The sequence below is a fragment of the Caloenas nicobarica genome, chromosome 4 (genome assembly GCF_036013445.1).
Source record: "Caloenas nicobarica isolate bCalNic1 chromosome 4, bCalNic1.hap1, whole genome shotgun sequence".
Taxonomy (NCBI): domain Eukaryota; kingdom Metazoa; phylum Chordata; class Aves; order Columbiformes; family Columbidae; genus Caloenas; species Caloenas nicobarica.
Window position 1 is genome coordinate 24,763,187 of NC_088248.1, and position 25,877 is coordinate 24,789,063.

A 25,877-nucleotide genomic window follows, 5' to 3' on the forward strand; every position below is an offset into this window, starting at 1 on the left:
TTTCACACCAGTAACGTGCAACCGCCTCCCCCGTAGCGTTATTATATTTTGCCTCTATCTTTAAAGGTGGCCCTAGAACTACAGCTGCTGTGGTGTGCCAAGCCCTCGCAGCACAAAACTCCCGTCCCGTGGGGTACGGTGTGGTTTCTGTGAAACGCCAAAGGAAGTAAAAAAAAATGCGATAGTGGCTCAGACACAGCCCGAACGCCTCCTTCTCGTACGCGGGTTTTGGGGAGAGAGAGAGAGAGAACTGCTGGGTTTCTGTAACGTCACAGGCCCACGGTGGAAGGAGCGGCGAAGCCAGGCGGCCCACTGGGCCGGGGCGCACAGCGGCCGCCTCGCACAACGGCCGCCCCGCCACCGCGGCGGTTGGGCCCGCGCATGCGCTGGGGCCGCCCGCCCTGCGCCGCGTCCCCTGCTCCGCGGGACCCCGGCCCTCGGCGCGGCAGCGCAGGTGAGTGGGGAGGGCGCCGGGAGGGAGCCGACCCCAGCCTGCCCCCGCGCTCCCGCCGCCGGCCCCCGCCGCCGTACCGCGCGTTGCCCTCGGGCCGGGCCCGCCGCCGCCATGGTGGGCTGCCCCGGCTTTGTGTAACTCGCCTGCCCCCAGGGGCGACGGGCAGGCGGCCCTGTTTGTTCTGCTGCGGGGTCTTTGCTGTCCCCCTCATATCCCTCCCGCATATCCCGGGCCGCTCCCGCGCACCTCGCAAGGGCCGGGCAGCCCGCACCGCGCTCCCCGCGGCTGGGCAGCGGCACCGGGCCCGGCTCCCCGGCGGGCAAACGGGTATCGCCACCAGCGGCTTCGGAGGCACAAACCGAGCCCGAGCTTCTTGTGAATTAACCTAGAATTGGTGCACATCACCCACGGCTGGGTTATGCCCCCGGCAAGAGCAGGGCTGGCTGCCCTCAGCATCAGAGGGGGTTATTGTTTGGGAGGCAGCCCTGGAGCCCGGTGCCTACAGAGCTCTAAGTTGCCATATAGGTTCAAGCACAGAGACCAACCCACACAAACTGAACTAGGAGTCCACACGTTTCAATATGCTGCATGCAATTCACTGCTGTGGAAACCGCAGCTCGAGAAAAATGCCCTGATCAGCTCACTATTGACCTCTGGTAATGGGTAACAAGTAAAGTTATTTCAGTTATCCCAAGCCAAGTATTTCTTGTGTTAAAAAACAATGAGAAAGTAGCTGTTGCCACTGGGGAAGAGGCTCAGGAGTTCCTAGCCTCCCCTTCTTAAATAAATGAGAATTTCAGATGCTTCAGCTCCACCAGCTCTTTGTATTGCCTGCTTGAGTTTCCTTCCTGCTTTGATAGGTTCCACCTTCTCATCTCCACTGAAGCAATTGATTACTATCTGCTAGGAGGTATCAGTTCATCGAAGTCTTATCTATAAAGGGGTGTGTAGGTAGTTCACAAACTAAATAGGGCTGCCTAGTTCGTAGCTGTGCATTTCCTCCTTTGCCTAAAAATTGCTGTGTATTCTGTGGTAATGAAAGTTAAAAACCTCAGGCTTTTTGTGCCTGTTGCAAAGGCTTCTAGCACTATAATCAAGAAATACTTCACACGTTTCACTAAAGTGCCCCAGCAGGTAAAATAACTCATCAAATGTTAACAAGCTAAAACCACAACAGGTGTGTCACATACAGCTTGAGCTGCTTGTAACTGAGGTCCACCCTTCATCTTCAGGCAATTGAGTCTGAGGTTTTTTGAGTTAGTTTGGGCTGATTCACCTATAATCTCTGTGTGAGCTCTTGTGCTATGCAAGAAGTGTGTCTGTTTTGTAACATGCCAAGATTGTACTTGTGGTTTCTATGCAGCATTTGACAAGCAGTATGTCCATGACCTGGTTTATTTTATAAACTGTTAGTGACTTATCAGTAGGCTGGTATCCAGTTTTCTAGTTAGCTGTTTATTTTTAAAAGCAAGTTTAATCAGTGTGGTTACAACAAAGGACACAGTGATGGTGTAATTACTGCCAGTAATTTGATGCAAGGCATTGTAGCACCATGTTAGCCAGCATCTTAGTTCTTCCTCAGCAGGCTTCACCAAACAGATTTTGTAATAATAATTTCCTGCGTCAGTAGTAGTAGCTTCTTGGGTTGTGAAGCCTTTTATCTTGTATTACCTTTGCCCTGTCCCAATTTCAAATGGATTTTGAAGGAGCCTTACAGCTCTGGGACAAAAGGAAGATAATATTGCTTTATGGTTTGAGCTGTTTGACTTGTGTCACGTGAGGCTGCAGCCTCAGTGAATCTAGACAAGATAATATAACGATGGTTGGCAGCTAAGGCAGGGAGGACTGAGAGGATGGGAGTGGTGGCTAAATGGGAAACAGTGTTTGGCTATAGCTCTAGGATGCTGTGGTGGGTACTGTGCCTTGATTTACAGATCTAGGATAAAGGGCAGCTGGCAAATGACTTTGAAATTATGTTGCTCTTAGTTAACTCTTCCCAGGAAGGTCTGGACTAAACATTGCTGTGTAGATCATTAGACTATTGTTATTTTTAATCAGGTCCGTCACAGAAGACAATGGTGCCTCTCCTTGGTAAGGGCCTGGTCCATGTTCTTACGAAGGTAAAGTACTAGTTAAAATTTCTACCCCATATCTATCAACACTTCACTATCCTCCCAAGAATTGCACTGATTTGCAGTGTTTTTTCTTGTGTATTCTACTTTTTGCATATTCTCAAAGTTACCTAGGATAAATAAACCACTTCTTAAGTACACCTGTATCTGCAAAGCAGAGTTCTTTGCTCTTCTGAGGCTTCTGATGGTTTTGGTGGTTGTTCTGAAGTAAGCAAAAGTAGTTCAAGTGTAAGTAAATCATGGCATATTAGGTTGTTTATTTCTTATGCAAAATTGAACAAAATTGTCAAGCTGCCATCCCATAAAGCCTAGAAGACAGTTGCCTTTTCTAATGTTTGATGGAAACTGGGAATAAAGCTCAACAGAACTTTGTTGATCATATTCATATATTGGATCAAGGGAAGACGCTGTCTCAAAAGAGGATTATTGCGTGCAGATTGCCAGCAGAATGATTTCCAAAATTAGATTTCCTCTGACTATGCTTTTCATGCTCTAGAAAACACCTTTTCTGTCCTTTTTCTTGGTTATATGAGCAAATTAAAGATAGTACCAGAAGTAAGGAAGGTTTCTACTTACCCATTTTACTGTTTTCTGAACTACTTATGTGACAAGTAACACAAAACGATAATACATGTCAGGTTTTGCTACAAAGAACCTTTGAAATACTGAAAGGATCTGAAAATTTTATATTGGTGGTGTTTAAGAAAATTTTAAGTGGATTTCTACAAAAGAAAGCCTCATGGTTTTAAACCAGCTGAACCAGTTAGATGTGTGGTATCTGATTTTTTTTTTTCTGCTAAATTATCTTTCTGCTGAAAAGTACAGTAGGCTTAGGCTTGCAATACAGTGTGTAACATGAGCTTTCCCATGTTTTCCAGCCTTGTCTGATTTGACCTAATTAGCATGGGCATCTGAGCAGTTTTGCCTGAGGTTTCCATAACTCCTTTGATGGAATTTGAAAACAGGAGAGCACTGAGGTTTTTCTCCACTATTTTGTCTATCTTTTTTTCCCCCCATGTTCCTTCCTGGTGATACAGCTGTAAACCAGACTGAACAGCAAACAGCTGCTTATGTAGTCCCTGCCGAAGCTGCTGCTTGGCTGTAGCTGCCTCCTGCTCCTCTCGCTTCTCTGCCAGCTGCTCTTTTCAAATTTTCAAGTTTTCTTAGTACAACACAGAAAACTGAAGTACTAAGGCCTGAGCAATGGGCCCCAAACCGAAGCTGACCTCTGGATGAACCTCCCAACCAAATGTTGCATGAGTATCTAATCATTAGTGAAATCTGTATGATCATTAGCGAAAGATGTGGCTTAGATAAAATATAATCATTAGCAAAGATGAAACGTCATAAGAATATGTTTCCTTGTTTACGCCCAGAAACCAGATATCAGGCCTTGTTTGGAAATATGTAGTCAAAGCCAAATCTGGCCGTGAGAATCATCCCTGGAAGCCATCAAAGCTAGAGATCCATTAGCAGAACAGCAACTCCTCGGACACGCCCGGAATCCCGGCCAGATCTGAGACGCGCCCGAGTGAGGATGCCAATCCACCAGATGTTTTTGTGCATTTTGATATATGAATTTGTTTGTTAAACTGTATAAAAGCACGACCCTCTCACAACAACGATGGAGACCTCACCTGCGAGTGGGTGCACTGCATCGGACCTCCCAATTGCCGGGAAAGGCTCTCTGATCCTTTGCTGTGACAGGGGCTCCCCAGCTGAAGCACGGGTCTGGGTGATGCTGAAGTATCAAGGCAATTGGTGATGTATCTTTCTTAATTGCTATAAATAATTCTATGGAGTAATGGTTAGGTACATTGCCTTGCTTATTCTTTTGCTGCTTTAAACCAAAGTAAAAGTGTCATGGTTTTTTCCTGAGGTAGCAATATAACCATGATAGCCACTTGCTCACTCCCGCCCCTCCCACCCTGAATAGGGGAGAGAATTGGAAGGGAGAAACTTGTGGATTGGGATAAACACAGTTTAATAAAATAACAAAATAACACTAATATACTACTACTAATAATATTTAAAAAATGGAAATAGAAGATAAAGTAAAAGATACTCAATGCAATTCCTCATGAACTCTGCACAGAGCAGCCAGTCCCAGGAATTGGCACCCTGGTCCCAAAACAACTGATCCTGGAGAAAAGAGGAAAAGGCAGAAAGGCACAGAGACCTCTGCAAAACAGCAGGATGGCAAAAGGCTGAACTAAAGAAAGTCCCAAACACCTCTCCCCCAAAAAGGTCTCTGTCTCGGGTCCGACTGAAGAACTAATGGGAAGGTACCAACTCTCCTTAAATATGAAGCATGACGCTAATAGCACTGAATATTCTTCATGATTAGTCTGGATGTCAGCCAAGGTCTGTCACATCTCTGCCTCCTTTCCCAGCTGCCTCGCACCTGTGGGCAGAGCACTCAGAACATCCTTGGCTCTCAGACAAGAGCAATTAAAAACATTAACTCTGTCCTGGGATGTTATCTTCGTGTTCGCAAGCTTAGTCCGAACAATGACCGTGCTAGCTATGAAAAAGAAAGGTTTCTAACTTCATGAAGGAAAATTAACTAGTTTTCAGTCAAACCAGCACAAAAAGTAAGCTTATCTTTTGAACTCTTTGTCTGTGTCCTTTGTGCTGACCCCATCCACTGGCAAAACAACAAGAGCTAGACTTGCTCTCTTAGCTAGATTAAACTAGAGAAGATCTGTTCACTGCATATGCTTATCTAACCTTGTGGTCAGCAGCACCAGTGTATAATTACCCACAGAAATTTATCAGGCTCTGTATTAGACAAGTTAGTTTTAGAGAGCCACAGATATGATCTTGTACGTATTTATATGCATTCAGTCTGTGCTCAAGTCACTTGCAAAACCTCCCTGCTCACAGGGCTACAAACTTTGCCTTGACAGAAGACAAGCTTCTTGTCTCCTTCAATTAACGGGCCCTTTTGCTTTCTAAGTGAGACTAAGTGCCCTTCTCTGCACACATCATGATGTGATATCTGTTCGTCTCGTGGGTGGGTAACCAAAAGTACATACGGGATTGTTGGTGAAACTTCACCTCTACCTTGATTTCTCCTGGACTTCTACCTTCTTTTTTCCAGCCTCAGTATCATTGCTCATAAAGAGCGTTGGATCTACAGGTATCATAATACCCCTCATCTGAATGCTGCCTAGTTGTGGTTATACTGGGAGTCTTGGTTTCGTTTCCCTTCTGTGTCACCGAAATGTCTTCCTCCCTTGTGCCAGTGGCAGAATGAGGACGATCACTTTTTTCTGGGGCACTGTCTTCCACGGTACCTGACAGGGAAGGAGACCGTGAACTCCAACATCTAGGTTGGCTTGGCAGCTAGGATTCCTGGGGTTTTAATTGCATGGCAGGGGAAAACAGCCGTGTTCGCGTCCTGCCACTGTTGAATGTCTTCCATTTCTTCCAAAATTATTTGAGGTGTTTTACCTCTACTGAACATAAGTACTCTGTCTGACTTGAGGAATTTTACACTTAATTCAGTTTCAGATAACTTGGCAAGAATGTCTGAACCAAAACCTCTTCACTTTGGGATGTTACTGTTATCTGAATTGCAGCAGATATAACACGCTTGTTCTCCGGCCTCCCATCCCTGCTTCCTTTCTAAGTTTGATAGTGAGGAATAGCGAGGAGGGGACCCTCGGTCCCTTGCCTGAGGACAAGCCCTGAGGACCAGAACACCAACTCTGGGGTCTGGAATAGCTGCACTCTGGGAATAGCAGACATCATCAATATTTCTAAATATTTAACTTGAAGAGGAAAATTGCTGACCTGCTGTCAGGTGAGCATGGTGAGCTATAAACAATGTGCAGTGTTTTGTTTTGGTTTTTTTAATACAGTTATTCCTTCATGGAAGGTGTCAAGCAGCTGTCTACAAGGAATAACAACAGATGATGTTATGAATGAGGCACTTCCTTTTGTTTCGTTAGAGCCAGTCACTTCCGTGATGGTCACTTACACTCTTGATGCAGTCAAAATACTAGACTGTAGGGAGGCTGGAAGATGTAATTGCCAAGATAAAAAGGGAGCACATGTTATTAAGGTTTTGAATGGCCATGGCAGTGTTTTGTTCTAAAGAGGAAAGACTGTGTGTGTGTAGGGCTGCAGCATTCACCCAGTACTAAACTCGGCAAAGTAGAGGGATGTTACTGTTGCATTACTGTTTATTTGAGGAGCAAATCTGTAAATGGCTTTTCTGCCTCAATTTGTGGATTCTTAGTACATACTTAAAGAGCATCATGCACGCCAACCTAAATGCTGACTAATCCTCCTAGCTAGTGGTTCTTAAACTAGTGAACTTCTATATAATTAAGGATGTGAAAATACAACTTCAACTTCCTGCTCTTTTCATATGCCGTCCCTTTAAGGGTGTGCAAGGGCAAAACTATTCACTCTTCCATTCGGGCTGGAAGGAGGAGTATGTTTGGAGTTGAAATATACTGACATTCATGACTTCTGCATGACCTTCAGATTTACAGAGTTTATTATCTTGACTGAAGCACTATTAAAACTCATTTCTGTTCCATTTTAAATCTAAAGGCCTATAGCCAGGCAAAACAGTATTTTCTAGAAATATCTCTTCTCTCCTGCCTGGATCATGATAGATCGTATCACACACTTCAATACATGATATTAATATTGTGGTTTACATCTGTAATATTACTTCTCTTTGTGTTTTAACTTTACTAGTGCACTATGTTGATAAGACTGGCTCATTACAGAAGTATGGTAGTGGCACTTGGCTTACCTTAAACCACTGGTTGTGAAAACTCCTTGATTTTTCAAATGGACAATGTAATTTGCAACAGTGATATTTCTAAGCCGGATACATATTGTTACCCTTAATTATTAACAGTCAACTGGGTATATACAGTGACCTAGCTTTCTTTTAAAGTTAGCTTTACAGCTGTATCATGTCTACAGCTGGTACTTTCCATAGTAGATAATCTTGTTTGAAGACTCATAACTGAGAGATGCAATAATTAAGACAAGTAGAGGGTTTGTGGATAGATAATTAAAAAGATTTGGATCATTGAGATGTATCACAGAAACAAATTTCTCCTGAATTGGTGACTTGGGGGATAAATAAAAATCTTATCTAAGGTATTACCTGTCACAAAGATGCATCAGAATGAAACTGTGTCAGACTATTGCTGAGTATTTCCTTAAGGTTATATTAGACATGTTAATTTTTAACATGTCGTGGAAACTTCTTTTTACCGGAGGAGCAGTAACTGACTTGGTCTCATGGTCCCATGAACTTAATATTGCTGTACTGGGAGTTCCCCAGTACACATGAATCTCCTGTTAATGGCCTTGGTCTCCTCTGGTGTGACTTCTAGTTTCTTCCCCTGCACTATCAAGTGAGTATTTAGTATGTACTAAATATATCAATCCAAATATGTGCTCAGCTTCTTTTCTTACAGGTGAGAGCTCAGAGCATCTGCAAGAGCTTCATTTAGTATAACCATCATATATAGCTGAAAAGCATTGTTTAAAATCAGTTATGTTTGGCTTGTGTGTTATGGCTTATTTAACACACAAAAACCAGTCACCCCAAAAGCACTGATCTATCTTAAGACTCATGGGTTTTGTGTTGGTGTTTACAATGGCATACCCAGAACAGGTAAAACATACAAAATCAGCCTGTTTTACAGTGGGCCACAGAACAGTTTTGGGAAGTATATACGCAGTTGAAATTAAAGCGTGCAGATAAATGTAGCATATAAGCCAGATGGAAAAACCTTAAGACTTGGGAGCTGCGAAATACAGTTAGGTGTGAGCAGCTTGGGAGAGGTGAAGTGAGAACATCAGTTACGGACCAAAATAAAGCAAGAGTTCCTGAGAAGTTCAGGGTGAAAATGCTATGTCTTCTTACATGATGCTTTTAAAACCCTTGTGTGGCATTTCAGTGTCTCCTTTCCCTCCTGTTTGTCTACATTCACCTTTGTAACATCGGTAGGTTGCACCTGAAGCTCCATGTTGGCTTCATATCTCCATGGTAATAGTGACTTCTTCAAAGTTGTTAAAGTTGGCGAGTACCAGTAGTGGAGGATCAATTTCAAGTTAAAAGAAGAGAAACAACTTACCAAGTTTTATCCTCCTAACAAATTAGAAAAACATCTTAGAATAGTAATTTGTCAAATCTGGCGTAATGGAAGTTAGGATTTCAGCAGAAAAAGATATTCCTTGCCATACATATCCCATGATCTGTAATATCTTTGAGCTAGTTTGTGCTTTTGGAAGACGGGAGACCTTTCTCTTAGATATCTTTTAAAGGAAGAATACTTACCTTGCTCACAGCCACGTAAGTGAATATTGTAGGCACGTTCAACCTGCCAGGCGCAGTGCAGCTGGCAGCCTTGTCACCACAGAGGACTTGGAGCTGGTGACAACCCTGTGATGCAGAGCAGAAATTAGTATGGTCACCTAAAGTCACTCGCTGTTCCTTCTCTGGTACTGATGCATGGGGAGCTGTAAATTCACTAAGAGGCATAGATACTTTTAAAGTATTCCAGAAGATAACCAATTCTCCCGAATACATAACTTACATTTTCATTGTAGAAGAATCTTTTGTTACTTCAAGTCAGTCCACGTCGTCCAACACCAGAGTCCATGAGCAGAAACCACAGAACTACAGCAGTCATCAACTCTTAGTGCAGAATGAAGAACAAATGCATAATAAATTAACCAAAAAACATGAAAACCAAAGCTAGCCAGTGTAAGAGACAAACACGCTGCTAAATGTCTTTCCTGCTCTCCAGAGACTTCATCATAAAAACCCATTTGCTTCCCTTGCCAAAAATCTAACAAAACCATTTGCTTCCTTTGCCAAAGATCTAACAGAACTCCAGCTTGTAAACTGAATCAGTAACCCCATGCTTTCAAACATTATTTCATTTTTTTCTAGTGGGCTTCGTAATCTCTTCCACAAAGCACGTGGATGCACAGCCTAAATCCCCCTGAGGTGATGGGATGTATGTTTTCATGGATTTTAAACACACAGAGCTGAAGCTTAAAATGTGCTACTGGAAAAAAAAAAAAAAAAAAAAAAAAAAAAAAAAAAAAAAAAAAAAAAAAAAAATCACTTTTCCCTTACTGCTTAACTTTTTTTTGCAAATCAAAAGGTGGGCTTCAAACTTCACCTACCGGAAGTTCACAGTAGCAGGAAGAATAAAATATTTGAGTGACAGAAGCAGAATCCTTCTCCCCATTGTCTATGGTATTCTGGATTTGTCTTTCAGCTCTGGGTAAGCTGTGATACCAGTACAGCTAAGATTCCTTTAGTCTGAGCTATATAAATCTTGAACACCTTAAATATCTTCAGCTAAGCTGAGTAAACGTAATCTAAAATAAAATCTAGCAGGCAGGGATAAACTTTTACATAATGCTCATTTCCACGCTTTAAATATCAATCAGTTGGATTAGTAAGTTTGGTAGATAAAAGGACATTATTTTCTTTCCAAGATTTTTCTGTAAGTGTAAATTCTTGTTCTCTGTAGTTCTGTAGAAGCTTTTTATATTTTGCTTACATTTGCATAAATGCACAAAACACTTGAGCTTGCTTTAGCTTTCTAAGAGACCTAGGAAAGCTGAGTAATAAGTATGTACAAAATAACTGCTGGGGTCAGATCAGTTGTCCATCTGTGGCCGTAGTGATGAGAGGTGCTATTTAGGGACCAAAGCAGCACAGCTGTCTGTGGGCCACGTTCCCTCCTGCTCCTCTACCATGCACAGTAGTGAGATCAAGAATGTTGGAGGAGACATTCTTGCCTGTTCTTTTTCATGAAGTGTGGGCAACGAGTTCACAAAAAATGGCTTTTCCTAGAGATACCTGCATAGGATTCTTGTCTGTGGGTCTTGCCCCGCACCCCGCCTTCTCCTCCCACCTTCCCCAAGCAAGATTGTAGGTAGTATTTCTAAGATGTGATCAAAGTGTTAGGTACTAGCAGTACCTAATGTCTCATCTGCTTTTTCTGTGGTGTCTGTTGGTTTTGGTTTTTTTTTTTTGTTTTTTTTTTGTTTTTTTTTTAAACAGGAAGATGAACAGAACTTAACTGCCTTTTAGGACTTGACTTCTGATGGGCTGGATTTTGTCTTGGTGGGAGTTTTTGAAGATTCATGTAGTGAAAGAAGAAACAGCCAATGGCTTCAGAATCCATGGTCCCAGAGCAGGCAAAACATCATCTGACAAAGGGAAAAAGGCGGCAGCAGCAGCAGCAAACTGGGTCTTCCAACAGTGACGGTGAAGGTGACATCTTTGTATTTGAAGCAAATGAGGCTTGGAAGGATTTTCACAGTTCTCTTCTTCACTTCTTTGAAGCTGGAGAGCTCTGCGATGTTACACTGAAGGTGATGTTGTCACACATCCTTTGCATTTAACAGTCTGTGGTGCTGGAGGTGGCTGTGAATTTGGGCAGGAGTGTGGAAGCCATAGAATGCCTGTTGGATCTGAGGCATCTCTAGATATGCTCTTGTTTTTTTGGTCATTTGGGTTTTTTTGTTTGGTTGGGTTTTTTTCTTCTTATTTAGGAATTTCACAACTGAAATATAAACACTTAAGGTATTGACAGTGGGAAATAGGACATACGTGACACTGACCTCACCCAACTTGCCTTCTAAGCAAATTCCCACAGTTAATCAGTATATTACGGTGCATTTCAGCTCCTTGTAGCCTCTTTGTTCTCCCCCAGTTTTATCTCTATTTTTGCATTCCGTGTTGCTCTGCTAGATCTTTCCTGACAAACAGAATTTCTGGAACAAGTCTAACTTCTAGAAAGAAAAAAAAACCCAAACCAAACCAAACCAAACCAACCAGACAACTATGTTCTGCAGCTGATCGAAGAGTAAAGGAGAAGGAGGAAACCAGTTTTGTGGTTCTTGCACAGCATTGCTTTAATGCATTCTTTGTAACTCAGCTGTGTATTACTTATATCCTGATCACAATAAATTTATATCTAGCATCCATAACAGTGGTTGCCAGCACTTACAGACATTAAGCACTGCTGAGCTAGACATTCTAGTAGTGCAGGATAGTTATTTAAGAAAGAGAGATTAATCTTAGTTCCTGTGACAAGAACAAATGAGAGATGCATTTGGGAGAAATTGTTTGCCTGCCACTTTTACATATTAACAGGGAAAACTCTTAACAGATGCCTGTCCCTGGTGTCCTCTGCAGGCGTCCCATCTCTTTAAAATGCTAGGGAGACAATGGAAATCTCTAAGAGGAAGAGGGTTTCTCTCCCTTCCACACCCCTGTGGACAAAAGGGGTAGAATAAGCAAGAACATTTTTCTGTTCTGCTTCACAGCAGATACTAGATTTTTAACTTACCTGTCACCAGGCACAAGATGCAGCAGCAGAACAGGCCTAGTGGCTCGTAACAGTCGAGTTAATGCTGAGAGGACACAATGACAATCCTGAAGCTGCTCTGAACAGCATTAGTGCTGTGAAACAGAACTTGCCTGAAAGCTCAAAATCAGGTCCCTTTACATCTAGCATTTTAAAAGGTCTTTTTGGGAAGAAAGTTCATGTTAGAACTCTTAATCCTATTCTTCCTTTTTCTTGACCTTATCCTCACCTTTTTCCCTTTCAACCCACTCTTGCAAAAAAGGAAGAAAGTCTTATAAGAATAGTTAAATCTATACTCCTGCTAGGGAAACCTGGATTGGAAAATACTTTTTCCTATGGCTGCAATTTAATTTTCCTTAAGTTAGGCTTGTATTACTGTTCATTTGTATTATTTGTATGAAGCTACTTTGGTAACGTTAAGAGTATTAGATTGTATGACTTGGCTTCCAGTCCTCAAGTGGAGAATATAACCTATGGAGGCTAGAGCAACCTGTGGATATCTTACCATAAGGCTTCCTAAATGAGTGATTTTGGTAACTGGTATCTGTATATTGCACTAGAATTTTCTGGAGGGCTTGATTTTTCTTTTTGTAGTGCTCAGGCATGTCTTGTGTTTTGAGAAGAATTACTTCTCTTTGACCTTTCTGCTTTTGTTCATGATCTATGATAGTGAACAGTTTTGGCATTGCTGTTGTCAGGCCAATTATTGATTTAACTGCTGGCTCTCAAAATATGATTTGTTTTTAATGTATGATAGTTAATAAGTGGAGGAGAACTCTGATTTTGGAATACCAAGAACATGTTAGAAGCAGGAGGGTGGCAGACACGTACCATCTGCTTTTCTCCCGCTGGTTTGGTTTTTGTTGTTCATTTGTTTGGTCTATGAATTGTTTCTTCTGGAGCAATCTAATTAACTCACATTGAACCGTTCCTCTTTTCCATTCTTTTAATTTCTGTACTCTTTCCTGTGCATCTGCTTTCTGTATTCAACTTGCTGCTTACCAGGCAGGTTATACTTGTGTTGATAATACACACTTTTAACAAGGGTAGAACAATTGTGTACTCAATCACAGCTAGAAAAAACTCCACAGTATCCTTTATCATTTAATATCCTTTAAAAAAAATATTGCAAGACAACTCACTGTAACACCTTCGTCTGAAAACAAAGATGTAATTTGAAGATGTCAGGGAAATTGGTATTTAGCTCAGCCATCCCTTGATATTAGCACAGACTGCAGAATGACAGAGGCTGTAAGAAAGCACTGCTGTAAGACAGCTAAGTACTGGATTGGTCATTTACCTTCAATATTTACACTATCTTTTAATGTAACTGAATTATAGAATTTTGTAAGTGAATACATATTTTGCACTTTCTGATCAGAATTTTGAAGAATACCTCTTCTTTGTAGGGAATATTGTATCTTTTGTGGCTAAACAACTTCTAAATTCTGGAATTGACTTAATTGGTAACTTGTAATAATCCCCGTAATAGCTGTTATTGCTGCAGTTTTACATGAATTTCCTTCTGTAAACAGCATTATCAATTCCTTAACAGTAGTAAAAGTCCAGAGGTTTAAAGTAAGTAGTCTAAAAAGGTCTCATTACAATTCCCCCCCCTTAAAGTGTCTGAATATACATAAACCAAACAAGGGGCTAGCAGTCTCCTCCTGCCTCCACGATGCTCCTAGAAGGCTCCTGAGGAAGTTCCACTTCAAAAATAGGACATGGCTCTTAAAGAAAAAAATAAGGTCAGTGCAGTAATGCTGTTGCTTCCTGGAGTAGCCTTGCGCTACTCTGGTGGCCAAGTTACACTCCCAGCTGTTTGGGATACATTAACCTAATGTCAGAAGTACAGGGCAAATGGAATGCATTTTTTTCAACAAAATACAAATCGAGTCCGGAATTCACATTTCAGCTTAACTGTCCTTTCTTTATAGCTGAAAGGAACTAATGTTTCAGTAAAATATTGTTTTGTTTTTCAGGTTGGTTCAAAGCTCATCTCCTGCCACAAACTGGTGCTGGCTTGTGTTATACCTTACTTCAGAGCCATGTTTCTTTCAGAAATGGCTGAAGCCAAGCAGACGTTGATCGAGATCAAGGACTTTGATGGTGATGCGATAGAAGATCTGGTGAAGTTTGTGTACTCCTCCCGGCTTACCCTGACGGTGGATAACGTCCAGCCTCTCCTGTACGCTGCTTGCATCCTTCAGGTGGAAGTGGTGGCCAAGGCATGCTGTGAATACATGAAGCTGCACTTCCACCCTTCCAACTGCCTGGCGGTCAGGGCATTTGCAGAGAGTCACAACCGCATTGACTTGATGGACATGGCCGATCAATACGCTTGCGAGCACTTTACTGAGGTGGTGGAGTGCGAAGACTTCGTGAACGTGTCACCGCAGCACCTCCATAAACTCTTATCTTCCAGTGACCTGAATATAGAAAACGAAAAGCAAGTTTACAATGCTGCTATCAAGTGGCTGCTGGCCAATCCGCAGCACCACGCTGCGTGGCTGGATGAAATGCTTGCGCAGGTAGGGCAGACCGAGGCGCTGGGTGCCTGGCTCTTTTCTGGTTTAATTCTGAAATCAACTGTTTGTACTTAGGTAGACTTCAAGATAAAAAATGTTCTTACCAGTTGGTGCCTCATCTGGTATTCACAGTTGTGAGTTGACAGTGGAAGCAGGTCAGACCTCTTGAATATCAGGAAGGAGTTGTATTCCCCAATTCCTGTAGAGAGAAGAGTACTCACTTTATGCTTATGGCTGGGGGGTGGGGAGCCAACAAAACCCCGCATCTGTGCTAGAGCAGAAACTTCTTAAATTTACATGTAGTGAAACAGAGAACATAAAGCCATCACTTCAACCTGGTTTGATACTACTACAGCCTGAAACACTCGCTTCCCTTGCTGGTAAGTATTTGTACTTAAGAAAGGAGAGCAAAGTTTTTCAGGAGTTTTGTCACATGGCTCAGAAAGTAAAACTCATGGAGCTAGCACATCAAGTCGTGCTACTTCTGGAATGTTCTGTATATTTAATTAACAAAAGACCAAGATGTGTTAGCCCTACGAGCAGGCCAGGAAACATATCCTAGACCTTTTAATGTTCACTGGACTGGCATTGCTGGTTACCTGTAGGATCCAAAAGGAGTTTGCAGTTTGATCCTTTAGACTTGATACGAGTCCCGTACTTCTGAAAGAGACACATACAGGTATCAAAAGGTCACTTAGCTGAACTTAGTTCAACACCCATCAGACCTCCTCCTGTCAAAATGTTAGGTACAGCAGTCGTTCAGGCTCCATATGTGCTACTTATGGGGGTTTAAAATACAATATTTGAGACAGGTACAGAGAACTTGTGCTGGGGAAGAGGGGGAACATGCCATACACTGCAAAATGCCATATATACCTTAGCAGGTAGGACCAACTGTGCTGTTTCAGTTGTCAGTGAACTCCCACTTGAATATTTTGCATTTGGCAGAATTGCTAGTATTTGCATCGTGTGAGTAACAAGAGGTCCACCAACATGCTGCTGTCATTGTCTTCATGCATCATTTTTCACATTTCCCAGTAAAAGATCACACTATTGTTAACTGTCTTCCAAAATCCTTCAGTTTCATCTAGACTAGCATGAGGTTTTTGGTGCAAAAACCCCTCCTTTAGTACACTACAATTAAATTTGCAGGCAATATAATTTGAGATTAAAAAAACCTGACTTTTATCATGCAGTTACATTAGTAGATTAACAGCTTTATTCTATTCATGGAAACCAGAGTCTAGAATAAAGCAATGAAAAAGTAAACCCCTTGCATAAATATGGGTTATTTGCTGAAGTATATGGAGACATCAGTTGATTTGGACCTTATTGCTAGCAGAAAACAGGGCTTATTAACAGTTATTATCCACATCATAATCAGTATGATAGCTTTTCCTGTTATAATGGGGTTCTGAATTTGTCAGCCTTGAGCTCTTAACACATCACTAACCTCACAAGTCTATTAGCAGGGCTATGGTGGTGCTTTGAATCAGCCTAAAATAAGCCAGGGCCAAAGTAAAGGAAGAAACGGGACTGAAAGCAAGTGGGTAACAAAGAAGTGGTAGAGACACATGCTTGAAGACAGGGACACTTGCCAGCCATATGACAGTGCCATCCCGCTGCTCTGAGAAGCACTGGAGATACTGGACTTCTCCTCCACCATTGCTGCTGAGCTGACTGGGAGCTGCTTGACAGTGTCAGCTCCACACCTTAGAAAGTCGGGTGGTGGTTTCCTTCAGTTCCCTCCTGCTAACACCTGTCCCACCTTTGCACCTTCCTTTTGTCACCCCCATGTGATTGTACTTATCTGTCTCACAAGGACAAATGAAGCATTTGCAGAAATCAGTGACGGGGGGATGGAGGACATTTCAAGGCCGTTTTGGAGAGGCTGACCTTATTTCAGATCTGCCCTGGCCCTGGGGATTGCTCTGGACAGGGGTAACTGTGTGGTCTCACCCAGAAACAGCCTGCCCTTCCTCAGCCTGGTCTGAGGGACCACAGGAAGGCCTTGGGGAAGGAAACAATTACCTCTCAACCTTTTTTTTTTTTTTTCTTTCCTTAAAATCCTGTAGTCTGTTCACACTAGAGAGAGGTGTTACTGCACTAGCAATACCTCCTTAATAGATGCTTAGTTCATGTTGACAGCGTTTCCTTTTTGACTTGCCACCCAAAAGCAATGAACCATTCTAGCAAAACTCCTCTTAGCCAATTAGCAATGAGCTGACTAACCTGACACGGGCTATCCCGGTGAAGTCACAGATGCTGCCAGCATCACGCTGGGCAGACATGGTTGCAGCACGGGCAGTGGCACTTCCCTGCTCAGCCTGGGCCAAGGGACAGTTCTCCACTGCTGCTTAAATGCAAATGGTTGTAGCAAACATTTGTCACTAAAATAATTATTTGTATCGCTGTTATTCTGGGGAAAAAAAAAAGGTACGAAAACCGCTCTTTTTAGTGCAGAGCATGGGGCTGGCAGCTGCCATCTGTTCTGTGTGTGTCACTGCGAATGGTGAGACTCAGCCAGTTACTCCAACTGTGTTCATTTCTGTCAGGTACGGCTGCCTCTCTTGCCCGTATGTTTCCTTATGGGTGTTGTGGCAAAGGAAGAGATTGTCAAGCAGAATCTAAAATGTAGGGATTTGCTGGATGAAGCAAGAAACTACCACCTTCACCTGAGCAGCAGGGCAGTGCCAGACTTTGAGTACTCCATTCGCACAACACCAAGGAAGCAGACTGCTGGTAATTAAATGTGTGTCTGATTATCCAGTATGGAGCGGTGTGGAGCAAAAGGCGGCACATCTGTGCAGGGTTAGATACCTTGTTAATGACTTAATGCAAAACTGGGAAAGCTATTGTGTACCTCTCTGGTCATTAGGCTGCATTTTCCTAGCAGAACTTTAGCACTCGTTTTCTCTAAAACATTATTTGTCCTGATCAGCTCTATCTGTATTAAAGCTAGAACTGTTAAGTATGTTATGTGCAGGCAGTATGCTCAAAGCTATACAGAAAACAGTGGACACTTACCTTCGGTGTGAGAAGGTTGAGCTAACTTTTAAACTCTTGTCTAACCTAAGCCAAAAGTGAGTGATGAATATTAACTGCAAATCCTATTATTTACATTGTTATATTTAACAGTCTGTTTATCTCCATAAGCAAAAATAACAAAAAGCATATTTAAAAGACATGTTACTTTTACAAGAGCATAGATAGTTAATTGCCGTGACAGCATGCCAAGCAAAGGCCAAAATCCAGCATCCACTATGCAGGGCAATGTCTGTACCCCTTGAATTGCAATCTGACTTCTCCTGACCTACATAATTTTCAGCCCACTCTGCTATACAACTGTATCCCTCATGTTCCCGCTAGCTTTCTGGAAACCTGTTTTGTGTTCTTCAGGTGTGCTGTTCTGTGTCGGTGGCAGAGGTGGATCGGGTGACCCGTTTCGCAGCATCGAATGTTACTCTATCAGTAAGAACAACTGGTTCTTTGGCCCCGAAATGAACAGCAGGAGAAGGCATGTGGGTGTGATCTCTGTGGGAGGTCAGTAATAAACCTATTCAAGCAACACTATTCAAAAGGCGCTTGTTTGCTCTTTTTGCTGGAATTGGTACTTTTACTAAGTAAGTCTCTCCTGCAGTGGCTTAACTGTTGGATATTCTTCAATTCAGTAAAGCTTTTTCCCCATGAAGGGGTTTTTGATTCTGAAGCAATCTGAGAGCATGCTTACTGCAAAGACATTACTGCAATCTGTATATAGCCTGTTGCCTTAATAGGCAGTTTATTTTTTTTTAATCTGTTCATAAAGAAATGGCCTTGCACAGCAGAGACAGCCAGAATTTGCTAGTACTTGTACGAGCTCCCTTCATACTTAAATCTGTACAGGCAAGTCACTAAGACCATAACTCTTCCACGAGCAGACCTACCTTTATTTTTTGGGTCTCCATCTTCTGAAACCAGGTCCACGCAGTGGAGATCAGCTTAGCACCCATGGTACAATTTTTCCTTGTACACAGCAACCCTTGTGTTGCTACAGCAGAACACAGATATATTTCCCCTGTAGAAAATCTGGAGAGATCAATATAAATGTCCAAAACTGATCTGACCTGCAGTACTTGAGTTAGGGGAAGATTTATTGTTTACATATCTCAAGCTTTGTATAAAAGTCCACATTAGAACAGATCTCTGGTTGAGTACAGCATATAGAAGTGTAAAGTCCTTACTTATTAAAATTGTGATATTGAAAGCCTTTGAAAACTCTGACTTTTCTTGGAGCTTTTTTTCCTCCACATGGGCAGGGATATGACATAAATGAAAACTGAGATGTTGCTAAGCGATCTCTGTATCAAAAGATGTGTATGTGTTTCAGGTAAAGTCTACGCAGTAGGTGGACATGATGGAAATGAACACTTAGGAAGCATGGAAGTATTTGATCCTCTCACTAACAAGTGGATGATGAAGGCGTCAATGAACACAAAGAGGTATGTGTCCCATATGCAAAATTTTAAGTCCTTGTCTGTGATACATCATTTCTTGCTGATGCTGAAAACCATCATGTCTGTCCTGCCTTTATCTGGGTTTCTAAACTCTGCTATTGTTAGGATTTTTTTTTCCTGTTTTGGGGCTCGAATGCTACCAAACACCTTTATTTACTAGATGTAAAGCAAACACAAATCTGCATCACGTTACTTGCATATATCACATATTTGCACAAAGTTGTTTGTAATATACTGTATCTCATGGCAAAACTTCATCTCTCTAGGGATAGGCCCTGTCTGGTAACACTGGTTATGTTTGCACTTTGGCTTTAGTTTGTTGCTCCATTATATTTCTGCCCCCCTTTTTTGGGGGGTTGGCTTCTGGAGCAGAGAGCTCTTCCACTCCAGCTGTGTTTACATTCTGATATCTAGGGCCTTTCTGCTATGCCCGATAAAGAACTTTCAACTCGTTAACTGGTTCTGTGAGGGCTTTTTGCTCTTTTTAAGAGTGAGCAAGACAACTGCCAGCAGAACGTGCACAGTTAAATACCTCATGCCCAGGAAACCACAAAAGGCTGGAGGCACTAGAACACTGAGAGCCACATTGAGGATTTTTCTTGCCTTCTGACATGATTCTTTTAAAGAGTTACTGGATTCACAGATCTGTAATTTTTTGTTTCTACTGTCATGTAAATCAGCCTCGTTAATTCTACATTCTATTTTGTTATTTGTTGTTTCTAAAAGTGTCATGTATAAGTAGGAGTAAAATACTGAGGACAGCTAGGTCCTAAAGCTATTTATCACTGTGACCTAATCAAAGTAGAAGACTCAGACTTCTAGAAATGGCTTCTTGCTCCTTTTCTTCCCTCTTGCCACCCCCCAGGCATATTCTTGGCAAACATCAGCCCTGGACTTCTGTGACATTTCTTACCTGATCAGTACTTCAGTAAAAGAAATGGCTGCTGTGCCTTGACAGTGCTCCCCTCCTCCTGTTCACAAAGGTGGTATCAGAACACTAAATTGACAAAAAACTGCCACCACTGAAAGTGCGACTACATTATCTGCTGAGGTGATTTAAAATAAGCCCAGGATATCAGCACAACATTTGTTCTCTAGAACAACCGTCCCTCTCTCACTCTTGTCTATATATGTGCAATCCTGCCCTCTGTGTAACGAGACCAGAATGCTCTCAGTGATATGGTAAATCACCAGTCCTAGTAGTTAAAGCAGAAACTTAACACTTACTTCATAGAAGAAGGTACCATACCACCATACTTTACATGGAGTTTTTTAATGACAATACTTTTAATTTTGTGGTACCGATTGTACTTTCATATCGGTAGACTTAGTAGAAAAAAAAAATCTGGCAACTATTTCAACACAGACTTAATAAAAAAAGAACTGAATAGAAGAAATTGCAATTAAAGCTTGCTAGAGTTCAGTCATCTAATATCCAGCACAGGTTTGCCTTTTAGTAGGTATTAACATCATGCCCAAAAAATTAGTTCCCAAATTGTAGCAGCAGCTATACCAAGAAAGTTAAAACCACCAGGTTTTGGCTCTCCATCAGATTCAATAAAACAAGATAGGAGGTGTAAAATTCAGTACCAAGGTAGAGAAATGAAATAACTAAGACAACCTCATATATCGAAGCATAAGAGTAGAGGACTTAGGCCCTAGGTGATATTCAGTCAAAACAGTATTACATGCCCCTCTGTCCTTTTCTTTTTTTAACAGGAGCTTTGTCTTTTTGCAGTCTAAAGATACTCTAGCTGCAGCAGTCCTGTTCATGGACCACACAATTACACACAGGTGCCTGGGAAAGCAGAGGTGAAGTTAAGATAAAACTCCCTTCTAACAGGAGGCTGCAAACATACAAAAGACATTCAGGATAATGCTGCAAGACTGACACTGGTGTGCAGAGGGCCAGCCACATTTATTAGTGATTATTTATAATAAACCTATTAAATTTTTCATTACCTTTTTCCCCATAGTTTGAAACAGGTGCTAGTCAGTTAACATAGCACTTGGTGTGACATTCCCCTTCCTTAAAGATTTGCAGTGAGATATTGATCCTATGGTTTTCTCAGGAGAGGAATCGCTCTTGCCTCCCTTGGTGGCCCTATTTACGCGATAGGAGGTTTAGATGACAACACTTGCTTCAGTGATGTGGAACGATACGACATTGAGTCTGATCGATGGAGCGCAGTTGCCTCAATGAACACTCCCAGGGGAGGGGTCGGCTCTGTAGCCCTCGTGGTAAGTGTCTCTTTCCTCTCAAATTGCAGCCAACCGAGGAATCGACCTCTGGGGCTGCTTTTCAAATACGCTTTACAAGGCAGAACACAAGATTTGAAACAAAATGCAGTTGGTAGGTCTAAGCAATGAAAATCCTATAGAACTGTGCAAAAGGTGAGGAAGGATATTTAGGAAAACACTCAAATCAAATTGAACTATGCTCCCTGTTGCAACAGTGTTTGAGATACTGCAAGTACGTACCAGGACCCTTGCAACAATATCAGGTTAATGCTTCACCTGGCATTCAGAAGGCTTGGGTTTGTCATGGTTACTGTGTTTACAGGTACTGCATGTAACTGCTGCCATGTGTACTCTGCAGCACTATGTAAGTTTTTCAGTTCTTTAATTGGAAAACAGCATTCACCAGTTGTTAGATAATTAAGTCTGTTGTTGAAATTCTTAAATAAAAGTACATAATTAGGACCGTATGGATATACCATGTTTTCCTCTCATTTTAAAACTGCTTATGAAAAGCTGAGTAAATACCTACACATTACAAATGATCTTTCCCTATACAACTGTTATCCAGAACCACGTTTACGCTGTGGGCGGCAATGACGGCGTAGCGTCTCTTTCCAGCGTGGAGAAATACGATCCCCACTTGGATAAGTGGATCGAAGTGAAAGAGATGGGTCAGCGACGAGCTGGCAATGGTGTCAGCGAGCTCCACGGCTGCTTGTACGTTGTGGGTGAGTAGGCGCGTGGCATTTTGTGGCGCCGTTCCTGCCAAGTGCTGGCATTTGGAAGAGGCCGTTGTTGCTAGAGGAACTGATAGACTGACCTGTACTTTGTGTTCTTGGGCAGAAGTAAGCAAGCACAACCAGAGCACACTTAAATGAAACTGCGTTAGTGAGAAAATAAAAAGCAGTTCCTAACCCATATTTCAGGAGGGCTGTAGTGCTCAGGACAGTGCTCAGACAGTATGTCTATATATAAAGTCCTCTTGAGACTCACTAATCCTGACTTTCCTTTTAGGAAAGTTATTCTTAAGTTCACACACTTTTAAAGCACTCTAGTTCTATTCTGAGTGTAGACAACAGTAGCTTTTTCACACGGTGATTACACTTATTCCACAGCCTCTTGTCCTAGGACTGTCTTGCTCTGCTCTACCTGGCATTTACCTGCTTTCCTGAGGGAGGAAGATGCCAGGCAGGAATGCTGTAGTGATAGTTGCAGAGCTCTGCCTTGTGCATTATTGTGATTAAAAAAACCTCTTAGTAAAATGCTTCTCTGACAGCTGTCCCAGCAAGGGGAATGTATCACTGAAATCTTGAGGATTTTTTTCCTACTTACGTATTCAGCAATGCTGCAATTTGAAAACACTTCAAGAGCTTGTTTTGCTTAAGCCAAAGTAAGATCAAGACCATCCTTCTACTTAAGTTTTTTTTTCTATTCCAAATTGGAAGCTGTTTCATGACAACTATGTAAGATGAATTCAAGGAGAAAAAATAATATAAATAATACTCCTTGCAACATGAGTTGAAGAAAACTGTCATTCTTGGTGATGCTTATACAACAACAGGAAGGAGAGCTGTTAATTTTTAGGAGCTTGTGAAATTCACATACAGAAATAGAGCTGGACACTCTATTCCCACTGAATGCTGGGATTAGCCTGATAACGCTGGTCCTGGCTATCACCAGCACTAGAGGCGGCTACAACCTTGATAATGTGATGGCTCTTTGCAGGTGGCTTTGATGACAACTCTCCCCTGAGCTCAGTGGAGCGGTTTGATCCGCGCAGTAACAAATGGGAATACGTGGCAGAGCTGACAACGCCGAGGGGCGGCGTTGGCATAGCGACACTGATGGGTAAAATCTTTGCAGTTGGAGGTCACAACGGCAACGCGTACCTGAATACAGTGGAAGCGTTTGATCCCATAGTGAACAGGTAATTTAACTTTTTATTTGGCTTAATAAGGCAATTATATCTGCCTATATAAAACCACAAAATAATAGAAATCGTGTAGAGCAGGAGTCTCACTGTTGTTTCCTGGTGATCACTGAGTAATATCCATGACTAGTGATTACTAGCACTGCTTATGCCACTAGGTTCTTGTTATAAATATTTAAGCAGCACCTTCTCTCCATCCCTTGTCCTCTTCCCTTCATTCTTCTCATTGTTTCAGTCTGATTTTGCACTAAATTGGCAGAAATAATAAGCAGAGTGTATTTTTGTGCAGAGTAAACAGCTAGGCTGCATAATAGAATTTCAAACACAGAAAATAAATGCTTCCAAGTTGCTCAGAAAGGGCAGGAACTTTTTTTTTCCTCTGCCATTTTCTGCAGGTGGGAACTCGTGGGCTCGGTGTCGCACTGCAGGGCAGGGGCAGGCGTGGCTGTGTGCTCTTGCCTCAGCAGCCAGATCCGCGATGTGGGCCAGGGATCCAGCAACGTCGTTGACTGCATGTGAGCGTTGCTGCTGCCCTAAACGCCAGGGGAATGAGAGCAGGGAGGCTCTGCTGGGCTTTTGAACACTGTGTTCTGTATGGTAGGTGAAGAAATAAAACCAATACATTTTCTTTGTGAAAATGTTACCTTCTGCAACTGTAAAGCTTTTGGTGGCTTTCTGACAACGGTGATACGGAAAAGCCTGTGGAAACATGGAATAAAAGTGTGACTCACAGGAGAAAACCTGCCAAGAGCTGCAATCATCCCATTTTTGAGAAGCTGGCATTTCAGAATGACTTGAGGCAGCTGTTGCAGGGACTCATTATTGAACTATAAGCTGGGCATGGGGTGAGGAGAGAGAACAGCAGTTTGTACTTCTGAGCCTTACCCAACAGCCCTGCGCTGTGTTTTCTGGAGGACTGGAATGCCATTTAATATAACTCATTTCCAGGAATGTAGTCGTAAACATCTCCTAATTGTACAAAAGCTTTGTAACGCAAAGTCTCTCAAGTTTTAGAAGGTAATGACATCCCTGTTGCACACTAAGGTGACTGGAGCAGAGAAATTCACTGCCCACCTCCCAGGGGACTGCTGGTGGCAACAGAAATTGCAGGTACTCAGTCTGAACATGTCTTTCTAAGTATTTTTTCAAGCTAATACACTTGTTAGAAAGCTGAAAAGATTCTTGACCTGAGTTTAGCCACTAGAATACTGGAATTCTCAAGTCTTCAATAAAATTTGTAGTAATTACTCCCCCCCTCAAAAGGCAATTTTCTGTTCAGAGATCATTCCTGAAGTAACCAGAGTAATTTGTCCTACTTTGAGATGATAGTGTGTGAAAACATAGGCTTCAGTGCTGCCCAAATCACCGTTTTTTTATGAAGTGTAAACACATAATAAAAGTTGCAGTATTCTGTAAAAAACCTTTAAATGCAACTCTAGGAGATGAAATGTCCAATTTCAGTATCCAGTAGCAACTCCGTGGTAATTCTAGAGGCTCTTTTAAGATATTGAAGCCAGGCAGATTACTTAAAGCTTACACGAACCAAAGAGAACCAGCAACAGAAAGAATTGGAAACAAACCAGTACTTACATCAAAAATTGAAGCGGGAACTTGTGCTGCGTACAAAAGTGTCTTGTTACCCAGTCAGAAACCCTGAATTCCAAGTCCCATCCAGGTGGAAAGACGGCAAATTCCTGTTCCTGTGACACCTCGAACAGACCAATGACTGACAATCCTTTGTGACCAAAGTCTCACATTACCAGGTTACTCAATTGACCGGGAAGAGCAGCAAAATTCTCTGCATTCAGTACCAGGGAACAGGCAGGGCAGTACAAGCATAAAGCACAGTCATGTTTTACTGTTGAGTTACCACCGTTTAGCTTTTCTTTTTCAAATGGCTCGCACTTGGGTCACACCCAGGTGCATTCACAAAGTGGATGGTACTGTAAATAATGAAACACTGCAATAAAACATTTGTACTTCAAAGCACCTTGTTTGTAGTATGATTGGAACCTCATATTGTGGGGAAACACAACAACAGTCGTTTTTGGTTTCTGCAGAATATAATTCTCAATAAGAAATGTTTGTCAGCAGGAAAAATCAAGTGTTAGAGCCACAAGCCGTACTGCCTTGCTGCTCTGCAGGGATGTGGTGTTCACCCTGCCTTTTTGCTCTTGATCTGGCTGGGAGGGGTGGAGGTTCCCTCTCTGGAACCAAACAGGTTCTTCTATGGATGTCCTGGCTAACAAGAAAACTTAAAAAACAAACACACACCAAAAAACCCCAAAACCTAAAGATAAGTTTTCCACAAAGTAACACTGACCATGAAACCAAGCAGCCTGGCAGTGCCGCTTGTCTGCTGAGACATTTCTCCTCCTGGTGGTAAAGTGCTAGCACTGGTAGGAGCAGCCTGTGAGTAACCAACAGCAACCAATCACCTTCCAGGCACCAAAGGGAGACGCGTGTGTTCAGCAGGGAAATCAGGTCACAGCAAACGCATGGGGATTCTGTGCGGTGTGGAGGGAGCTCTGCTCTCGCCCCTGTGGCTAGAAGTGAAATGGTCGTAGGGCTGAACATGTTAAGACAGATGCTTCTGTTGTATTTTAATTTGCACCCCCCCCAATGCCACCACTTGAGCTCAGGCTTCTGGAGGTATAGGCTGGCAGGAAAACTGCAAAAAAAGGTTTACGAGAAACAAGCCTGTTGCCAGTGTTGTCCA

At 42.3% G+C, this 25,877-nt stretch overlaps 1 protein-coding gene across 4 annotated transcripts; it reads left to right on the plus strand.

Annotated features, from left to right (window-relative positions):
- Positions 1-426: 426 nt before the first annotated feature.
- Positions 427-25,144, plus strand: KLHL8 (kelch like family member 8). Of its 4 annotated transcripts, none has more exons than XM_065634827.1 (11): positions 427-454; positions 2,513-2,574; positions 10,652-10,965; positions 13,946-14,494; positions 17,047-17,233; positions 17,891-18,034; positions 18,861-18,972; positions 21,060-21,228; positions 21,797-21,956; positions 22,954-23,155; positions 23,554-25,144. In XM_065634827.1, exons 3-11 carry the CDS (start codon positions 10,759-10,761, stop codon positions 23,675-23,677), a joined length of 1,854 nt encoding a protein of 617 aa, XP_065490899.1. In that variant the 5' UTR covers positions 427-454; positions 2,513-2,574; positions 10,652-10,758; the 3' UTR covers positions 23,678-25,144. The 4 variants fall into 4 exon arrangements, with proteins under 4 accessions (XP_065490899.1, XP_065490900.1, XP_065490902.1 ...); XM_065634828.1 differs by lacking the exon at positions 427-454 and adding an exon at positions 4,682-4,871 and having other exon boundaries at positions 2,510-2,574; XM_065634830.1 differs by lacking the exon at positions 427-454 and having other exon boundaries at positions 2,521-2,574; positions 10,682-10,965.
- The last annotated feature ends 733 nt before the right edge of the window (positions 25,145-25,877 follow it).